Source organism: Leptosomus discolor, chromosome 6 (assembly GCF_034619465.1).
Source record: "Leptosomus discolor isolate bLepDis1 chromosome 6, bLepDis1.hap2, whole genome shotgun sequence".
Lineage (NCBI taxonomy): Eukaryota > Metazoa > Chordata > Aves > Leptosomiformes > Leptosomidae > Leptosomus > Leptosomus discolor.
Genome location: NC_141396.1, coordinates 19,859,411 through 19,879,678, shown reverse-complemented (window position 1 = coordinate 19,879,678; position 20,268 = coordinate 19,859,411). Strand labels below are relative to the sequence as shown.

At 41.7% G+C, this 20,268-nt stretch overlaps 1 protein-coding gene across 1 annotated transcript; it reads left to right on the top strand.

Moving 5' to 3' along the window:
- The first annotated feature begins 5,266 nt into the window (after window positions 1–5,266).
- On the top strand, window positions 5,267–20,238 carry FAS (Fas cell surface death receptor). Its single transcript, XM_086467046.1, has 9 exons — window positions 5,267–5,297; window positions 13,030–13,195; window positions 13,778–13,912; window positions 17,210–17,321; window positions 17,762–17,826; window positions 18,206–18,283; window positions 18,420–18,493; window positions 18,981–19,005; window positions 19,789–20,238. The coding sequence occupies exons 1-9, from the start codon at window positions 5,268–5,270 to the stop codon at window positions 20,202–20,204; spliced, it is 1,101 nt and encodes a 366-aa protein (XP_086323172.1). The 5' UTR covers window position 5,267; the 3' UTR covers window positions 20,205–20,238.
- Window positions 20,239–20,268: the final 30 nt, after the last annotated feature.

The window sequence follows — 20,268 nt, the reverse complement described above, 5'->3', positions numbered from 1 at the left end:
GTATGCTAAGATCTTTTTAAATATTTCCTTTAGCTTTTCCTCCCCACTATCACCTTCAATAAAATTTCTCTTAGTTTACTTTAAAATTATCATGAAAACTTTATTCCTTGAAGGGTGGCTGTTTGGGTGTCACTTACTCAGCATCGGAAATAAAGCCATCTGGTGTGCCTGTTACTGCCATCTTCAGATCAAAGGTTAAATGCAGAACTAAAGACCTCCTTTTACTCACATTTACCTTTTAACTCCAGACATTTCTCTACAAATCTTTCTTCTCTCATCCTCAGTATGAGGATTCAGCTTGGATTTTACTCACAAATGCAGGAAACTAATACTACTCACAGACTAAACCAGCAGTGCTCTGTCCAGGCAGCACCTGAAGGGAAAAGGTTAGAACACTTCCTCAGTCACCTCTGGAGAATATCTAGCCTCCCTAGTGCGTTATCTCAAGAGCTTTTATAGTTCATCTGTTACACATTTGACAGTTATCATTTGCTGTACACCAAGCTTTGCAAGTAATAAGCATAATCTTAGTAATACTAATACCATCCTCAAAAAGCAACTAAGAGCAATTAGCCTGGGGAAAAAAAAAAAAAAAAAAAAAAAGAGAAAAGAGCAGCAGCCAACCTCTGAAGATAGAAGCTGCCTGATGCAAGTTCTGGGTGGAAACAGAGCTCTGCAAAACATTGAAAGAGATGCATTTACAATATATCAAGTCACAAAGTCAGATTTTAAGTGAGCCTATGTGATGTACAAAATATTTGCTAAATAATGCCACATTCAGGGTCTCAGCACTCGCTGGTGCAGTGCACACACAGAGGACTGGGACAGGATGGTCCCATGGCTAAAATAAAGTCAATAATCAACGCTAAGATAGAAACACATCTACATTTATGGTAAGGTTACAGCAATTGGCTGTAGGAGCCACCAGGCATCCAGCCAATTTGCTTTTCCAGTCTAAGGAAATGCTCAGTTTGTTTGAAAAACGATTTTTTTTCCTGCTGTGAAGAATTCATTGACGTCATCAAACTGTGTCTGTTGAACAAAAGCATGGACCCAGGGTTGTGTCAAGAAGTTGAATTATGACAGAAAGGACAAGCATGTGTTTCAGCTTGCTTTCAGAGTGACAGGGACTATTCCCAATTCTCCTTTATCACCTTCTCCAGAGAACTGCTAGAGGAGACAAGTGACTTGCTACAAGTTCGGTTTCCACCCTCTTTTGTTCCACTCTGTTTTGTTGCCAGAGTGTGGGATTTTTAGGTAAACACTAGCATCTATGACTCCCCAGGCCTGTGTATCAGATCACTATCACTTCTAACAGGAACATGCAGCACGCCAGAACTTGTTGATCTAATTTAGTCTAACACCACACAGCACCCTTACAAAAAAAAAAAAAAAACAAAAAAACAACAAACCATGGGGTGTTCATAAACCTCTCTGATCACACACTGCTTTCCCACTTCCATGCTGTCATACCAGATTCTCCACCTGCAGAACAGGGTGTTTGGGACAGTACAGGGCATTGTTACCACATCATCTAACCAAGAACCTTTCACTATACCACTAACCCAGGTGATTATAAGTAGTATCTTAGAAAGGGAGAAGGACAACCTCAAATTGTCAGAATCTGGCCATATCACACTGCAACAAAACAGCCAATAGTTACAGCAGTTACAGATCATTTCTGGTCCACAAGACCATAGAGCAAAGGGTGCAGCTGTTGGGTGAAACAAAGTCACCATTTTATGTTTCGCCAAAGATTTGGAAAACAAAGAGTGAAGCATTCCACCATAAAACTGAACTCAGTAGGAGCTGATGATTTAAGGACTGAAGCCACATCGATCATTTCCGAACAGGGTTACTGATGCTTGTAAAGAGAGTCACAGAACGGAACAGGTTTGAACCGAGGATGAAGGGGATGCAACAGACCTGCATGAGTAACGGATTACTCAGTCTAGTACTTGAACCAAAAGTGAAAATTAGGTTGTTCTGAACATACATGAGGGAGGGGAGATGCGAAACAGGAAAGCAAAATAAAACAAAATGAAGACAGACATTGAAACATGATTACTCTACTTTGGGCCCAATTATTAAGTGTTTGAGCTTTTTCTCCCTTAAATAATCTTCAGATTATTTGTAAAACATGAATCACATAACAAAATGTTTCATTTTAAGTATCTGCAAAACATATATTCTGTATTCTTTCCTATTTTCCTCCCTTTTCAGCCAAATCAAGTGGTCCAAATACAACAGCTGTGTCTGCTAATCCACATTTTAAGGCAAGCTTACTATCTACTAAAAAACAGGGGAATAAGTCAACACATGCAAGACAAGAAAACGCAAAGCTAACAGGAAGACAATTGTAGTGAGGAGTTCATAACTCTTCTCAAATTAAACAGCTCCTACACTTGTTATATCAAAGTACCCCAGCATAAATCTTTTGTGCAACAATAATCTTCTCATGTGTACTGTAGGTCAAAGGAAAATTTAAATTACATTACATTAATCTAATTGCCCAATCTTAGTACAAAAGAACTGCTAAATAATTACTATTATGCCAAAACAAATCTAAAACAAGTATTTAAAAAAAACCCCACAGTATGTGTAATTAAAAAAACCCTGTAACAATTTAACAAAGAAAGAAGTAGTAGAAGGCAAGTCAGATCTTATGCTTCTCCCCTTCTCCCGTTATTTTCCTTCAGGAATATAAATATGGATTCAACATTTTGAGATGAGACCAATACAATGCACAGGCCTCTGGAACCTCAATCATGTTTTATTTCACCTTGACAAGTTGTTCTTCACCTGGAGAGGCTAACTAAGTTAGCCTCAAAGATTTAGCATAAGGTCATAATACCCTGATGGAGTCACTTTCTCTAGGTGCAAGTAGGGTTCTAGAGAGGGAAGGAAGGTGTGATGCTAGTTAAGGCACGATCACAGATTCCAACTCAGTGACTCTTAAAGCCAGAACACTGTGTTTGTTGCATCCAAAATTATTCCTTGGCTGTTTTTTCATAGCTATTTTAAACAGATTTCCTATGACCAGTACACATACGTGAACATAGAACAACAATAACAAGAAAATAACGATAAAAATCAAAAAAGTAAGTAAATAAAAAACTTCACTTTGATTCCAAAACCTTACGTTTTAAAGGTGGGATTGCAAAGGAACTAAAAAGTCAGTCTTCTCTGTGTTAACTGTTCCTGGAGTTTGATTAGATGATCTCCAGGGGTCCCTTCCAACTCCTACCATTCTGTGATTCTGCGAGTCTTTGCATGTTAGGAAAGGTGCAAAGCCATCTGCTGGTAAGAAAAAATAGTGCAGCGTCTTGTACTCCTACTTAGCACGCCTCAACTGACACCTGAATTAAGCTTTACATAAAGGGTGAGTAAAGAAAATAGTCAAGGCTGCCACTTTCACCAGCCCGAAAAAGCTGCTGCAACCCAAGGAACAGCGCAAAGATGAAGGCACTGGCCTTACAGTGCTCACCGATACCAACTCAGGATAGTCAACAAAAAAACCATCCTCCAAACACATTTCTGTCTCTTGGTTTGTATTCATTATATATGTAAAAAAACCCAAACAGGTACAGTTATTAACTACATGAGGTACGACTCCAAGACATATGCAGACACTATTGTTTTGACAAGAATCTGGTGGCTTCTGAAATGTCTCTTAAAGTTCCCTACAAAGACAAAAACACTCCACTGCAAAACAGACATAGGCACGCAGTCATCACACCTCCAGCGGGGTGGGGAGGAGTGTAAACCACACGCGCCTAGTAGATGTTAGCCATATTAGCGGAAGATGTCAGACAAGTAGAGCAAGGAGCAGACTGAGATGTTATTGAATGCTGAGCAATGCCTGCTGAGGGCTCAGTCACATCAGGTTTTGGTTTTAGGACAAACCATAATCCCCTGATTTGGAGACAATTCTACTGAGCCTTCTGCTGCAGCAGCCATCCAGATTCGGACAATGCTGCTCGCAGTCCCTGCTCCACCCCTGCCTGCACACAAATTTCCGCGAAAATTAACAGCCTTGGGTACATGCTGGTTTGGGTTTGCCTTGTAGGAGCTACAGATATGTAACACGGGCATTGCACCCAAGACAGGTGCTTCTCGTTCATCATATTCCATACTGCCACTAGGAAGGCAAAAAGTTGATTGTTAAAGGATACTCCAAAGGCAGCATCTCTAAAAATGTGCCAGCAGTACATTTCGTTTTATCCGGAAGTGGTTAAAAAGCCTGAAACATTTAAAACAGCATCTATTTTTTGATGATGTTATGAACCCAGTCAATCTGTATGGCATACCAGTAGACAATCTGAAGGTTTTTTGAAAATCTGAGTCAGAAACCACTGAAAAATGGTATTTAAAATGAAAATACCAGCTCAATTGCAACTGTGGTCTTCCCAAGGCAACAGCATTATGTCAAAACCTGAAAGATCAAATCACATATTGATAACTGACACCATCACAGTATTTCTAATGCTATGAAGGAGGCCGGGCTACCAGCATATGAAATCACTGAAAGCTTGCAGGAAAAACACAAGGAGTGACTGGAAACAGCTACGAAATAGAAGTCACAGGCTTGAGCACACCTTTCAACAGGACAGGAAAAGGCAGTGTCTGCTGCTGCAGTGAATTTAGCCTAGTCGGAATGACTGCTCCACTTCAACGGGTTCAGGACTCCCTGCCCCAAGCCTCTCCTCACCCGTATTACAAAATCGGAGTCTCTGCCCTTGGTGGGGAGGCAACTGCTCTACCCCGCAGCTGAAACACATGAAGCAGATGCCTCATGCTCAGCCCAGAGTCTGTTGGCATTTTGCTTCGTCACCTCAGGGCCACGCCTGGTGTTCACAGGCTGCCAAGGGGGTGCACCCGACCCCACACAGCCCAAATACTTAAGGTCCTCGCGGAGAGCATAGTGCCCACGACACCCAAAAGGAGCGGGCGTGCCCTGAGCTCGGCGCAGGGAGCTGCCCAAGGGCAGAACTGCCCGCCCCACGCCTGCGGGTGGGTCGGTCGGAGCTGGCAGCCCTCGCCCGGGGCCGGCTCCCTCCGCCCGCGGGCAAGGTGGGGAAGGGGCAGCTCTGCCCGCTACCGCCCCCGGCCCCTCCGCGCTCTGCCCAGAGCCGGGCCGGGGCGGGCCCACGCTGTTTGTCAATATGGGAGGAGCCGGCCCGGGCAGGCGGCGGGCAGGGGCAGGCTGCCGGGACGGGACGTGCCGCTTTCGCTTTGCCGGGGAGTGCGGGGACAGCGGCGGCGGCATGGCCCGGGGACTCCTTCCCCCGCTCCTCGTAAGTGTCCGCCCGAGCGGGTGAGGGGGGGGGCCGGGCGCCCGGGGGCCGGCGGGACGGGCGGCAGAGCCCGGTCTGCGCTCCGCAGCCGTAGCCGGGCGGGGACGCGGGACGCTGGGGCGGGCGGTGGCAGGAGCCTGGTTTCCGATCGTCGCCGGCCGCAGCAAACTGTTTTTCGAGATTTCAGCTAATGCATTTGGGCGATTTTTCCCTTTAAAAAAACAAACAAACAAACAAACAAACAAAAAAACCACCCACCTTCAAGTTCAGGCACTGTATGCTTTTACAGTCACTTCTTGGGCGGCAGGTGAAGGGAAGCGGGCGTTGCGGAAGAGCGGAGGGAAAGAAAAGGGGGTTGGATGCAGGTGGCCGTCGGGGACACCGGGTCGTGTGCCATAGCTGCGGGGGACCCAGGAGCAGCTGGCGTTGGCCTCGGTCCGCAGCCACCCAGACCCGGCAGGAGACGCTGGCGAGCACCCGTGCCCAGGCAGCACGGTTAGATCTGTGGCGGGGTATCTGCCCAGGCAAAGTCCGCACCAGTGAAATCTGACTTGCACTGCACCTCCGTGATCTGTGACGAAGCGATCCGGTAAAATGACATAAAAGCAAATGCCTATGGCAGAGGAGTTTTGAACCACTACTGACAGTGACCCAGAAAAGGCTAGAGAAATAGTCCAGGTCTGGTAGCATGAGCTGCAGCATTTACTGGAAGTGGTGGGGCAGGGCCTCCCTTTCTTGCCTTAATCATCCGCTATGCACAGTATGAGTCTCCACAGCTTCAGAGCTTAGGTCACATGTCTAACTGTCATCAGTGAAGTTACCTTCACAAACTCTCATTTTGAAGTGCTACTGTCAACAAGGAAGGTAAGGACATGTTTCAGTGTCTGCAGCACAGGGATCTCCACTAGCACAGGTGTGTTGGGGCGAAGAGCTGTAGCGGCAGCAAGCTCCTGGGCAGGAGACCTGGACGTGTGCAGGTACAGACACACTGGTCCTGCCTGTGCTCTGGCAGAGCTGCCCCGAGAGCCCAGAGGTAGGTTGGAGGGGTGGCAGTAAGCCCTGCTGCACAGCAGAGTCCTGACCGGCCTGGAAGCATGGATGCGATATACATTGCTTTCCCAATTCTCACCTATTTCAGAGAGACCTCACTGGAGATGACACTCAAAATCTCTTCACAGTGTGGTTTTGTTGCTGATGAATGCACTCTGCTTTGGGGTTTGACAGGTTAAAAATCAGGTGTTAAGCTGAAACTTACTCAAATTCTGATCTGTTTTACTATGTAACAGGTAGTAAACTACTTAAAGTGATTCAGAGGGTTATATCCATGCCCCTGCCCTTGCCCAAAGCACCAGAGAGGGGTTAAATACAAAGAAAGATTTTCATCTGCTGACAGAAGTGTGTATTGTCTATTCTTGTACAGGAGCAGCAAACAACTGGCAGAAATGTCAGCCTACCTCAGTATCTTGGAACTATGCAGAATATAAATTAAGATTAAAAAAATACTTTCTCTTACCACACTGCTCCCAGAGAATAAATATAATTTCTATTCTTATTTTCCACTTGTTTCCAAATTTCAGTAACCCCTTAGAAAGACTGTAGCGCACCCACATACTTTCTATTTTTAAAAAATTTGGGGTTTTTTTATTTTGTTACCATGTTGTTCCACTACTTACAAACCAGTAAACCTAGGCAGCATTTGGCGTACTAATTTAATTAAACCAGAACATGAAAGTAGTTTGTTGAGTGAGACTTCAATTTTGCAAAGAACTCCATGTTGCACTACAGTAGAAGCAGTTGCAGGGATAGTCATGCAAAATAGCAGTGGCCTATGCAGTTAGAAAACATCTAACTTTACCTTGTAAAACAAGCCGCAAAACCACATACCACTCAGAGACACACTCTAAAGGAGGAGACTATCTTAAGAGAGCCAAGTGTTACCTAAATATTTTGTAATTATCTGATATGACTACAGAGCAGGCTGTTTTCTGGAAATTTAGAAGACCTATTTTTGAAAAGACTCCTACATTACTGCACTGGCCCTTCTTTCTCATTTCCCAGAGAACTAATGTATGCATTTAAACGTGTAATACGTATAAACAGCCATAAAGTCATGGGATGACCCAAGACTCAAGTGAGAAGTAAAAGGGCTTCAATTCTAGAAACATTTGTCTGCTCACATTTCCACAGTTAACTGCCTTTATATTTCAGGCAACTCCCTGAACAAAGAAAAAGTGCCAAGAAAACTTTATTGCGTTACAGAAAGAAAAGGGGGAAAGCTGCTAAATTTCTACACTGTCCAGCTGTTATTCATCCTTAGCCACCACATCATCAAAGTGAGGTGGGAGCTGTTAATATTGCTCCAACTTCCCAAAATTGTATGGTATTTATCAGGTGTTTACTAGTACAGTACTCCTAAAAACACCAAAATCAAAACCAAACAAGCAAAGTGACCAACCATACATACCCCGCCCCCCAATATATTGCTATAATTTGCATGTGAGTCAGCTGAGGTGTGAAACAGTAATGGATTGAATTTGGATAGTGACTGTTTTAAGACATTGGACAGTAACTGAGGCTTCTTACTCTCACAAGCACTGAAGACAGGCATCTGACTTCAAATTGCTTCTAGTTGTGGGGAGATACCAACTCCCATTGCTTGGCTTCAGAAAATGGAACTGGATTCTTTTTGTCCTTCTCATAAAAGATTTTAGAACATGAAATACTGCTTTTAGTGGTTAATTTGGTGCTAACTATCAACTTCTGCCTTAGTGGGGCAGGGTGGGGGAAGATGGGGAAAAAATTATACTGGAGAGAATTGGAGTAGAGAATCCTCTTAACAAGCATTGTAAAGTTACTTACTCTTTGAAAAAGCCATCCTAACAGGCTTTTCGAGGGAGATTAATTACAAAGAAAACTGTGTTAAAGTGGAGCTAAATCTAGCAACTACTTGTCAAAAGTACCAGAAGTAAATCAAAACTCAGAAAATATGTTAAAGTTTTTCTCAGCTCCCACTAAGCAAAAAAGCAAGAAAAATCCCCTCTCCCCCTTTTTAACACTTAGAAAGCCCCTGATGATCTCATGCACGTTGCCCCGTGTAACAAGTGTGGAGTGGGAAAAAAAGGCCACTAAGTTCTGAAGCCACCAGCCTTCTCATCCATAGATATGTGTGGATTAGAAATGGGAGAAGTGGTTTGCTAAAAATAAAATGTATCATAAAAATAACAGGAGAAAGCAGAGACAATTTTTTTTTTCCTCAGGGTTAAAAAGTTATAAAGCTTTAAAAAGTCTTGTACGCAAGTAACACATTCACACACTTCCAAAGCTGAGATTACATCCCCATGACGTAGGTCTGCTGACACTTTTCAGTTGAAGGAATCTGACACTTTATGAAGAATACTCGGATACAAGAAGAATCAGAGGCCTGTAGCCAAAGACAAGAGTTTTCAGAGAACTATGTTGCTGTCACTCTGCCCTAAGGAACACAGCTGAAAACAGGTTTTATAAGTCTCCTTAGGAGATGTCTGTTGGTGAAAGCATTTTGGAGGACTCTTTAGGAATGGAGGAGAGGGAAGAGGTAGAAAGCCCTCTTACAGGCCTGAGCTATGCAAAAGGATAGAAACCAAAAAATTTGGACTCATGGTAATTTTATGCATTCTGCTAAGGCTAGTTATCCCTGAATGATTGATTTTATTTTCATTGACTGCTTAGTTCAATCTAAGTTTTCAGTTTAGATATGATGACTCTTTTTCTAGGTTAAGATAAGAAAGGTAGAAGAGAGCCTCTGTGAGTCATTTTAGCCCAAAAACATACAGCTGCTGTTTGAATGTACACATCACAGAAAAGTACCTATCACCCCTGGCTATGTAAAAGCCCCTAAAGAGCTTCCTTTCCGTTACTAGCACTCTGCTGCTCAGTGACAAGGAAAGCAATTAAGGTGTGTGCAGGAAGCTAAATGACTAATGACTTTAATTTCCTGTAAGACACACCAAAATTTTTATATAGCAAATGGATTACTTTTAAGAAGGTGCATATCCAGGAGGAGAAAAAAAAAAAGTTTGAAAAAAATTTGGGCATTGCTTTGAAAAATCTCCAGTTTTCTCATTATTCCTTGTACGGGAAGGCAGTGCAAGACGTCCCTGGCAGCAGAACTGATGTAGGTGTGTGGTGTTGCTTAAGTGTCAAATTCTGAGAAGTGATCCCCACTTCTTATAAGTATACCAGGAAGTTCATCTCCAAGAGCAGTACCAGAGGACTTCCATCCAAAAGTGTTACTTTTCTGTCCTCCCTCACTGTATCAGCATAGCTTGTTTGTATAAAAGCGTAAGCAAGAGATGGAGATGTTAATTCATGTGAGGGAAGGCTGTGTCTGTGCACGCACTGTGATTGCAGGCATTCAGTAAACAAACATGCAAAAAAAAAATTACCTAAGTTTTACTGATATTAATAATTTAGAAAAACATTTCCTTCTTTCATTATATTCCATTTTCTGCAAGACTCTCTGGACATTTTCTTTCTTGGTGTGTGCTCTATGCTTTGCCAGTGATGTGCAGTTTCTCTGCTGTGCCCAAGTGCCATTTGTGGTTGCGTTAGGGCTGTGGTAATTTTCACTCTCCCTCTTCTCTTTACTGTTGCCCAGTAGAGTGGCTTGACTTCTCTGGTCTAAAAAGGGGAGATTTGGGTGCCAAAAGCAGGACGCAGGGTGTCCCTGTGGGTGCAGAGCTTTGCCAGGAGTGGCTGTGAGGGCAGGCGAGGAGGAGGGAGCCGAGCCTTCGCAGCAGGGCGAGCATCCTCAAGCCAGAGCAGGTTCATCAGAGTGTCATCTGTGGCCTTTGAGCGCGGCAGGGAGCGGGTGGCAGGGCTGATGCCATGCTCCTACCTCGCCCCAATGAGTCACAGTTCCTCCGTCAGCGTGGGGAGATGAAGGAGTCATTTCCCCACCAACTTCCTCCTGCCATGAGCGGTGTTTGCGTTGGCCTGCTCGTGCCCCAGCCACACCACGTACCTTCTGGGCTGGAAGCCTTCTGGTGCCATTGGCTTTCCTGGAGTGGCCAAAGATCCATCACACTGCCTCAGGGCCTCCCTACCCTGACAACTACCTCACTTCCAGACCCTTCTGCTGGCCAGGGCCTCCTGGCAGGCAGGCTGGTCAGGATGTCATGATCCTCCAGTTCTGAGGGCCAGGGCAATGCATGTTGCCCCCAGCTTTGTCCTGTGACTGCCCCCTCCCTTAGCCCAGCCCAACACATGGCAGAGGAGCAACAGAGGAGTGATGAAGGTGCAGGGCTTCACCTTGCTTCAGGGAAATCCAAACCAGACTGGACATACACATCCCTGACTACATTTTAGTAATGATTTTTTAATCGGACTTTCTATCTCATTTTTAGTGAGACGGTTCTCCCAAGCAAAAAGAAAACAAGTCACTAATTTGGCACATCCATTTGACAGCTTCTGTTAAAGCCTTACATTAACTTTAACCTTTTAACATCATTACATTGGGATTCAGGGAAGAGCTCCCTCAAAGCTTTGACAGCAAAGGAAAAGAGTCAGAGTGCTGAACGGGGAAGTTATGGGCTGAGCAACCATACCCACAGTTTCTCAAGTGCTAAACTGCTTTTTAGCAGCTGAAGCTTCTTCTCCAGGCGTAAATAAAGGCCTTCTTAATTTCAGTCTAGTAACTAATATTATATAAACTTTAAAACAGATGGCTGCTAAGAAGAAAAAAAAAAAAATGCTTTTCACCCTCCTGTCTCTGAATAGACTAGAGGATCAAAAGAAGTGGCTACTTTTAGAAGTGAGCAGACAGTCGTCATATTGGTTACTTCAGTTAATTAGCCACAGATAAAAATTCCTTCACCTGAGAGCCCAGTTTGAAATCCAAACCCATTTTTCAGTAAGTTAATATTTAAGATAATTAAAGAGTTTTCTGCATCTAACTAAAGCTACAGTCAGCATCCAAGCAGTTTCACACAAAATCATGAAGACTGAATTAATCAGCAATTAAATATCACCTTCTGGCAGGAAAAAAAAAAAAAAAGTATAGCAATAAAAACAAGCAGTCCTCAAATTATTAGAGAATTCCTTGAACATGTATGTCACTTGTTGCTAACATTAATAGATACAGTCAAATTTGTATTAAGCTGCAATTCAAAAGTGTTCAAAGATAACCAACTATTCAGAATTAACCTCTTTCAAAGTTCAAAGACAAAATTAAAAAGAAATTATTCTAGTCGAGGTATTTTGCATGCCAATTTAAAATGTGAGTTAATCTGTGATCAGTAGGCCTTGCGGATCAGTCCGTGCAGTGTGCCGTTGGTATGAGGATTTGGCAGTTCGGTTGTATCGCACCTCATTCCCCACTAATCTCCTTTCTGAAAAAGGTACACTGCTGTCCCTCTCCCTCACAACTTGGCCTGTTCTTTCATTTTGCCAAGGACAACGGCATTGCTCCGTTTCTTCCCTGGCATCGTTTTCACCCCCTTCCTCAGTATCCCACACACTATATATCTGAATCTTTTGTAAAATATGAAACAGTATTTTTTTTAATTAAAGAGGAGCAAGAACAGTGAATGCGGAGCTCAGGTGTTAGGACTTCAAACTCTTCAAGACAAGGACTGTCTTAATTTTTTGTTACAGGTCCACACAAATAGTTAGTAACACACAAGTAAAATAAACAGTGAAAGTGTTCAAATCGCTCCAAACTATCAGCAGAAACTGGGTTAAGAAAAGGCAGGCTGTCCTGTGTAATAGTATTTCTAGGAGGGAATCTAGTTCTCCGGCCAAGAAGCATTATGTAGCTCCATTATATAGATATCTCATACTTAGTGTATGCAAAGTATATACAGAATTCTCCACAAACCATGGCCAAGAGGAATACAAACTATAGCAGATCTGTCCTTCTCATTCTCCCACCTTAATCCCAAAACAGAAAACCAGAATGATTTGGCCTCTGGTCCACAGTGCTTTCTTATTATCATGAAAAGAGGTGGGACGTGACAGCTAGTAAAGTTACTACTGACCAGTAACAGGAGAAAAAAAAAAAAAAAAAAAAAGCACTATGCAATTTAACTTGACAGTGCATTCAAAGAAATGGATCAGGGTATAAATTAATTTGAAAGGAGAGTAATACTTCTTTGAGGAATATATAGGCAACGCCTACGAAAATGAAAAATAATTGAATGGAGAAACAAAGTGAGAAGATAATTTTAGAAATCAGGTATTTTTGGCAGAGATTAAAACATTTCATTTTTTTTTCTTCAGAGATGCATTAACACTGTTTAGTTTGCAAGCAACAGTAGGGTGGCAAGAAATTAAGAAAGATATCATTTGAATTAAGGAAGTTCTGTATGGAAGATTATTATTACTGGCTAAGAAACATCGGATTTAGGTACAGTGATCTGAGGCAGAGAAAGCTGTTCAAGAAAATAATGGAAGTTCCTTTGCTTTGCACTATAATTAGGCATGTGAGGTCATCTGTTACAACTCAGATGTATGGACCGGTTCTCAATCATTAACGTTCAAGCGATCAGTACTGGTAGTGTTAATAGCATTAAATCTAGTATGTGTCTTCATTGTCCATTAACACTTCTGAAGTAATGAACAATTTTAATAAGGGGGTGAACATCAGTATGTTTAGCAATAGAGTAACAGTACTGGTGTAACTTCGTGCTAGTAGTAAAACACACTTACAGTCCTTGGCAGTTTGTTTGTAAAACTTGCTGTTCCTCTCTTTTAGGTGGTTGCCTTAATTATCGAAACACAGTGCAAAAATGATACTGAAGCTCCAATACACACAGTGTACAATAAATTAATTACAAGGAGGATCATTGCTAAGAGGGAAGTTAAGTGTAGCCTGGATGAATACAATTTAGGTGTTCAATGTTGCAAGAAATGTGAACAAGGTGAGTATCATTACAAGACTGTGTTAAAAAGTCATTAAGATTGGAAACCACAAAGTGCACGACTATCATCTTCTGGGATAACTAAGTGGCATGCTGTGTTTTCCTGGATGCAATGCTTCATTGTAGTTGTATCTTTCTCTATTACAGGACATCAGACACTTCAAAAGTACTTCTTGAGCTCAGTGCACCAATAACCTTTCACTACAGATAGCAGTTCTCACATAACAAGCTTGTCACAAAAGAGCCAAGAATTACATACACATCTTAGAAAAAGGTTAAAAAAGTGCAAGCACAGGCTTTTGCCTACAAGTCTCCATATATTGAAAGGGTTTTCCAGTTTTGTCTGTACAGGTGTTTGGTGTGTTCTCCTTCAGTCGTAAATTAGAGGAAGAGGGAGGATAATCAAATCTTATGTGTACAACATTCCTGAAGTGCATAAATGTAAAGAATATAGATTCTGTTCATATCTGTAAATCAAAAAGTTCTAGGGAATAAAAAAAAAAGTCTGACATAGGTCTTAGAGCTGATGGCTTCTGTCCAAAGGTATTGCAAATCTTAATTCTTGTTTTTCTGTCTCTACAGGTTTTGTTAAAAATGTCGAGTGCCCAACCAATCTTGCCAAACACTGTGTTCCATGTAAAAATGGAAAGGAGTACATAGATCATGCCAATGAATTGGACAAGTGTTTGAGATGCTCTTCATGTGACAGTGTATTTGGTACATCTATAGAAATAGCAACTCTAGCAATTACTCTTTCTTGATACAGGATTTGACTGAAAATTCTCCACAATCCCTGAATAATGGGTAGCATGCTGATTAAAATATTTTAGTGGTAGTACATGAAGGAATTTATGACAAAGTCATAAGTTTGTCCTTCAATTCCCTGTGGTCAAGCACAAAGGAAGAAAAACAAGCTATGTTGGTCCATTATTTCTCCTTGTATCCACATTTACTTAGCCAAAGAAGTCCTTGCAAAGCAGATCCTGTACCAACTGGTTAGAGTCAAAGAAGAAAAGCTCTCTCTTCTTTGTCCTCTATTTAAAAGAAGAGGGGTGTTGTAATTCTCCCAGACATGGGAGAATTCCCAATGGTTTCTTTAGTAATCTTTCATGTAATCAATAATATTATTTAAAATTGCTGGAGCTGATAGAGAGATATATTTTACACACTGAAGATACTGTGTGGGATATAAGGTCAAATTATGAGACTGAGGCATGCCCTACTGGGTCAGACTGGCAATCCACCTACCCCACTATTCTGCACTCAGCAGCGGAGGCAAGAGATGCTATTTAGAGAAAACACAAACCAACATGTCTGATTTCTGTGGTCTGTTCCCTGCAAAGTCTACCAGCATCCACAGTTGTGGGAAAGGACATCAGAAGGTCCATTCCTACCTAGTCATTTTAGTGTCTCTTTATGAGCCCTTTGTGCATGAACCTGCTGGGGGACACCAGGTTCCAGAATGTCACTACCTGTTGCAGAAATACCCATCATAGATTTTTTTTTTTCATTTTAATCCATTAAAATTATCTCCTACCGGTTCTACCAGATGTCCTGTAGTTCTAGTATACTTGGATTTAGGGAATGATAGTTCTGCATTCCTCATATCCAAAATCAAGTTCGGTGAGAAGAGAGACAGCTCTTAACTCAATATGGTTGTACTCGGGTCACCTGCTGCAATATCAATCTTTAGTGCTTTTCCATTTCTGTAACACCTCCATATGCATAGAATTTTTTCTGCTCATTAGCTGCTATAATAACCATTTTTGGATGGGTAATGAAGTTGAGTACAACAAAACAATTCAGTATTTTGAATAGTGCCGCAAAGCAAACTGTTAGTTAAACTGAAGGGGAAAAAAAAAAAAAAAAAAAAAAAGACGAATGGGATGACTAGTCACATTATCCTATGGACAATAATGTAGTTGAAGAGAAGTCAGTAGAAAACATTAGGCAGGATGAAAATTACCACTGAAGTGCCATGAGAACCATTCTTAGGATCATTCATGTTTGATATTTATAGAATCATAGAATTCTTTAGGTAGGAAAAGATCTTTAAGATCATCAAGTCCAACTGTTAATCTAGCACTGCCAAGGCCACCACTAAACCGTGTCCCTAAGCACCACATCTACATATCTCCGCCACTTCCCTGGGCAGCCTGTTCCAATGCTTGACAACGCATTCAGTGAAGAAATTCTTCCCAACATTCAATCTAAACCTCTCCTGGTGCAACTTGAGGCCATTTCCTCTTGTCCTATCGCTAGTTACTTGGGAGAAGAGACCAACACCCACCTCACTACAACCTCCTTTCAGGTAGTTGTAGAGAGCAATAAGGTCTCCTCTCAACCTCCTTTTCTCCAGGCTAAACAACCCCAGTTCCCTCAGCCACTCCTCATAAGGCTTGTTCTCCAGACCCTTCACCAGCTTCGTTGCCCTTCTCTGGACGTGCTCCAGAAGCACCTCAATGTCTTTCTTGTAGTGAGGGGCCCAAAACTGCACTCAGTATTTGAGGTGCACCCTCACCAGTGCTGAGTACAAGGGGACAATCCCTTCCTTAGTCTTGCTGGCCACACTATTTCTGATACAAGCCAGGATGCTATTGTCCTTTTTGGCCACCTGGGCACACTGCTGGCTCATATTCAGCTGCCTGTCGACCCTCATCCCCAAGTGCTTTTCCACTGGGCAGCTTTCCAGCCACTCTTCCCCAAGCCTGTAGCACTGCATGTTGTTGTTGTGACCCAGCAGTTGGTCTTGTTAAACCTCATACAATTGGCCTCAGCCCATTGATCTAGCCTGTCCAAATCCTTCTGAAGAGACTTTCTACCTTCAAGTAGATCAACACTTCCACCCAACTTGGTGTCATCTGCAGACTTACTGAGGGAGCACTCGATCCCCTCATCCAGATCACTGATAAAGATATTAAACAGAGCTGTCCCAAATACTCAGCCCTGGGGAACACCACTTGTGACCAGCCACCAGCTGGATTGAACTCCATTCACCGACACTCTTTGGGCCTAGCCATCCAGGTTTTACACAGCAAAGAGTACATCTGTCCAAGCCACAAGCAGCCAGGAGAATGCTGTGGAAAATGGTGTCAAAGTCTTTACTAAAATCTAGGTAAACAACATCCACAGCCTTTTCCTCATCCACCAAGAGAGTCATCTTGTCATAGAAGGAGATCAGGTTAGTCAAGCAGAACCTGCCTTCCATAAACCCATGCTGGCTGGGCCTGATCATCTGTTTGGCCTGTATGTGGCATGTGATGGCATTCAAGACGGTCTGCTCCATAATGGTTTCAGCACTGGTTTCATAGCAGATCTTCATCAAATTTTTAAAGATAACATGGTTTCCTGTTACTGCAGGGCACTGGATGTGATAACTCAGAAATTCACTTCTATTCCTCTATGCCTATGAAAATATCTTTCATAGTAGGTAGTTATTTGCAGCAATATTTAATGCAGAAATAGTTTTTCATAGATGGAGATAGCTTCATCACATACACTGAGGATAGGAGAAAACTAATTCACTTGTTTTGATACTTAAGCAGGGAATATGTCAGCTAAAAAGAGAGAGTGGAATTCCTCATCATTGGAGGTCCCCGAGAAGAAATAAAACTTGTTGTCTGTCAGGGAGAGTAAAGAAGCTGTCTCTGACACCAAGCAGGGAGACAGGCTTATGTGATCTTCTGAGTTTCCTTTGGCTTTACACTTCTGAATGGGAAAAAGCAGCTGACAACATTTGGCAGTGCCAAATGAGCTCTCTTCTAGCAAGTACTTTATCTTGTGATCAGTTTTTTGAGCTCTTGGCCAGCAGAGGTCTCTGCCATCTCCATATTTCCAGTAGTCCGGCAACAGGGCTCCCTATGAAAGCTATGTGGTTCTTACAATTAAGCCTCACCAGTGCTAGCAGTGATAGAGCTAAAAGCACGTGAGTTTGAGGACAAGAGCTTGTGATCAGATGGGCTGCTTTTAAGGCCTACCTTTTCAAACTAACAAACTTTAAGAAATTTATTGCAGGTTTGGAGGTTGCAAAGAACTGTACCCCAGCACAGAACACAAAATGCTCCTGTACAAAGAACCATTTTTGCAATTCTTCTGTGCCATGCAGCCATTGCTATCGATGTACCATGTAAGTTTATGCCTTCATTGTTAAATATGAGATTATTAATACAAACTGAGGGAAAACATACTAGTTTTCGTTTGCACTTAGCTTGTTGAACTGACTTAGCACAGTCAACTTAACTTGCATCCGTGCAGGCTTTCCAAAAGTACGCAGAGTATATAACCACCGAGACTGTATATACTTTTCAAAAAATGTAATTAAGTGTCTGAGCTTTCCTGTTGTCTTTGTATGATCTACCATTTCATCTAGAAAATCATTTCCATACCTTTTTCCACTCCCATACCTTTCCATACAATTTTCATACCTGTTGAATTCCAAACTCCAACATCTTTATATGTAGGAAATATTTAGCTGATAAAAAGGATTAGAAGATTTTGATTTGCTCTCTTGACAAGTTATGAAGAGAGAAACAAATCCCCTAATTAATTTTTTCATGTTTTCTGCAGATGTGAACATGGCATAATTGAAAAACAATGTACTTCAACTTCAGACACTGTGTGCGGAATGAAAGGTACCATTTTAAAACCTAGCATGGTCTAGCATCTGCTGTGTTTTGAGAGGCTATAGAAATTGTACTGTTCTACACAATGGCCCATAGTGATTCCTGACAATGTAGGGCATCCTATCTACTTGACCCTGTACTGATCTGTGGAGCATGATGGCTCTTTTCCCTTGACCACTGTGCAGATGTAGGAGCTATTAATCCTTTTTAGAGGTAAAGATAAGAGCAAACCTTAGGAATAGGTAAGACTAACAAATAGGTAGCTTGTGCCATTAGGAGACAACAGAAAGGCTTTTATAATGTGACACAATCTTGTTTAAAATTTAGTGTGTTGCTATATCGCATTTCTTGGCTCACCTTTTATGTAGTGTTTCCAATGTTCCAACAGGAACAGGAGTGTCGCCGTGGGCCACTGCTTTGATAGTTGCATTAGCCCTGCTAGCACTAGGTGGAGCAATATTCTGGTGTAAGTGATTCCTTATTCTTGTTATATTCTGAATAAGATATTCAGCTGCATACTCAGCTGTAATTTTATATTCTTGGAGTCTAGAGGAGAAATAGTGTCTGTCTTGGATTTTAAAAATGCCTTTTTTTTTTTTCAGGGAAGAGAAAACAGAGGGGTCGTACTAGCAAGGAGAACCTAGGTGAAGCACTCCCCAAAACAAAGGCTTCTTATGTAAGTATTGTTGCTTAGATCACAAAAAACACAGCTTCATGCAAGGAACTTTTTCCATTTAAATTACATTGGGACTCCTCAAGCATGTGCATGTATCTCTTCATTGACATTAATGAAGTAAATTTCACCATGAGGACTCTTTTGGGAGAAGTAAGAGAAAACCTGAATTATTTCTTCAGGATTTGTTGACATGATTCTTAAGTTACATAAACAAGATCAAAACTTCATGAATCATTGGGCCTCCACTGACCCAGGGTACCTGTCCCCATGCATACTTTTAGGCAACAGCAATTGTGGGCTGATTCCTCAATCTTACCCAAGTCAAAAGAGGTCTGTCTGGATAATCTGATTCCCTTGATCATAAAACATAGAAAACTAAAATAAAATTACAGACGTCAAGTGTCATGAAATGTGTTTATCCTCTTATACAAGGTTAGCATTTTACAAAACGTGTTTGTACTCATTTCTGTGTTGCTTCTCTTTTCAGGAGAACATACCTCTCATAAACACAGGTAAGAGACAAGTAATTTCTCAAAATTCAGTAGAAGAAAAAAAAATACAGACATGTGAATCCTACACTAAAAAAAAGGGTATTTTTGCGCACAGCCTAGAGCTGTCATTCTAGCACAACAGTGAACACTTATTAAAGAAATGCCAGTTTGTATTGTGCTTATTAAGGCATTTAGTGGTATCATGACAGCTTTGCCTCAGGAGGGGTTTTTGTTGTATAGAAAGCAATTACTAATTGACAGGAGGTAAATTTCTGTTCTGCATGTGTACAGACACTAGAAGTCAGCAAGCTGGATTTCTAGTATCATGGATAATTATGATAATGGCATAGTCCCACATCCAACAGTGGGATCACAGAAACACAAACCTGCCTTATGTTCAAGGAAAAATCCACAGTAGTAACACCCAATAGGAAAAGAACATAAGCAACAAAAGACCTGTCCTGTTCCAGGACCTTTCCCAACCCTATTTTGAGCAAAACAGGTAAATGAGGGATGACCAGACTTTAATGTTAGAGAAGGACAGAATATGTTACAGAGGGAACTATGATTATATTTCAAGTAATAGAAAGCAATATGGATGCAACTCCAAATATTCAAATTACTTAGCATTTGGAAGGAACATGTAAAAGCAGACCTGCTATGTATTGTAAAAAATCACTTATAAAACATACTGAGTCATGAATACCTGAAACTTCATTTGTTGTGGATATGAACCTGAGCGCAGGTGGTAAAAACCAGTAAGATATAAGTGCCAAGAGCATCAATTTCCTTTTATGCTTCTAGATGTTGACCTGAGCAGCCATATTGCTGGTATTGTAGAAGAGATGACACTCCAAGAAGTCAAGACATTTGTTCGTAATCACAAAGTACCAGAACCTGTCATAGATCAAATTGTTCGGGATTATTGTAGTGATACATCTGAACAGAAGATTAAGTTGTTTCAAGTCTGGTATCAAAGACATGGGATAAAAGGAGCCTATGGAACCCTAATCAGCAGCCTAAGAGAGTTTAAGATGTGCGCTGCAAGTGACAAAATTGAGGAAAAGATGAAGGCAGCTGTTTCCAGCCATCAGGAAGGGGGACAGTCTTATAATTATGACACTGAGCTAAGCAAAACCTGCACTGAGGAAGGCAGAAACTCTTACAATGATAGCGCTATGCTAAGTAAAACTGACTCTGGTAGTTTGGAAGAGACATAGCAGAGACATTTGAAAATTATTTCTAACTGAATTAGTATTTTTCTAATAATATAAATAACAAAGC

What these genes read in the sequence shown, in the direction of transcription:
- FAS (XM_086467046.1), top strand. Translation starts at nt 5,268, where the DNA reads ATGGCCCGGGGACTCCTTCCCCCGCTCCTC. An exon ending in CATTGCTATCGATGTACCAT is followed by an intron (nt 17,322 to 17,761) that starts GTAAGTTTATGC and finishes TGTTTTCTGCAG; the next exon opens with ATGTGAACATGGCATAATTG. An exon ending in CCAAAACAAAGGCTTCTTAT is followed by an intron (nt 18,494 to 18,980) that starts GTAAGTATTGTT and finishes TTCTCTTTTCAG; the next exon opens with GAGAACATACCTCTCATAAA.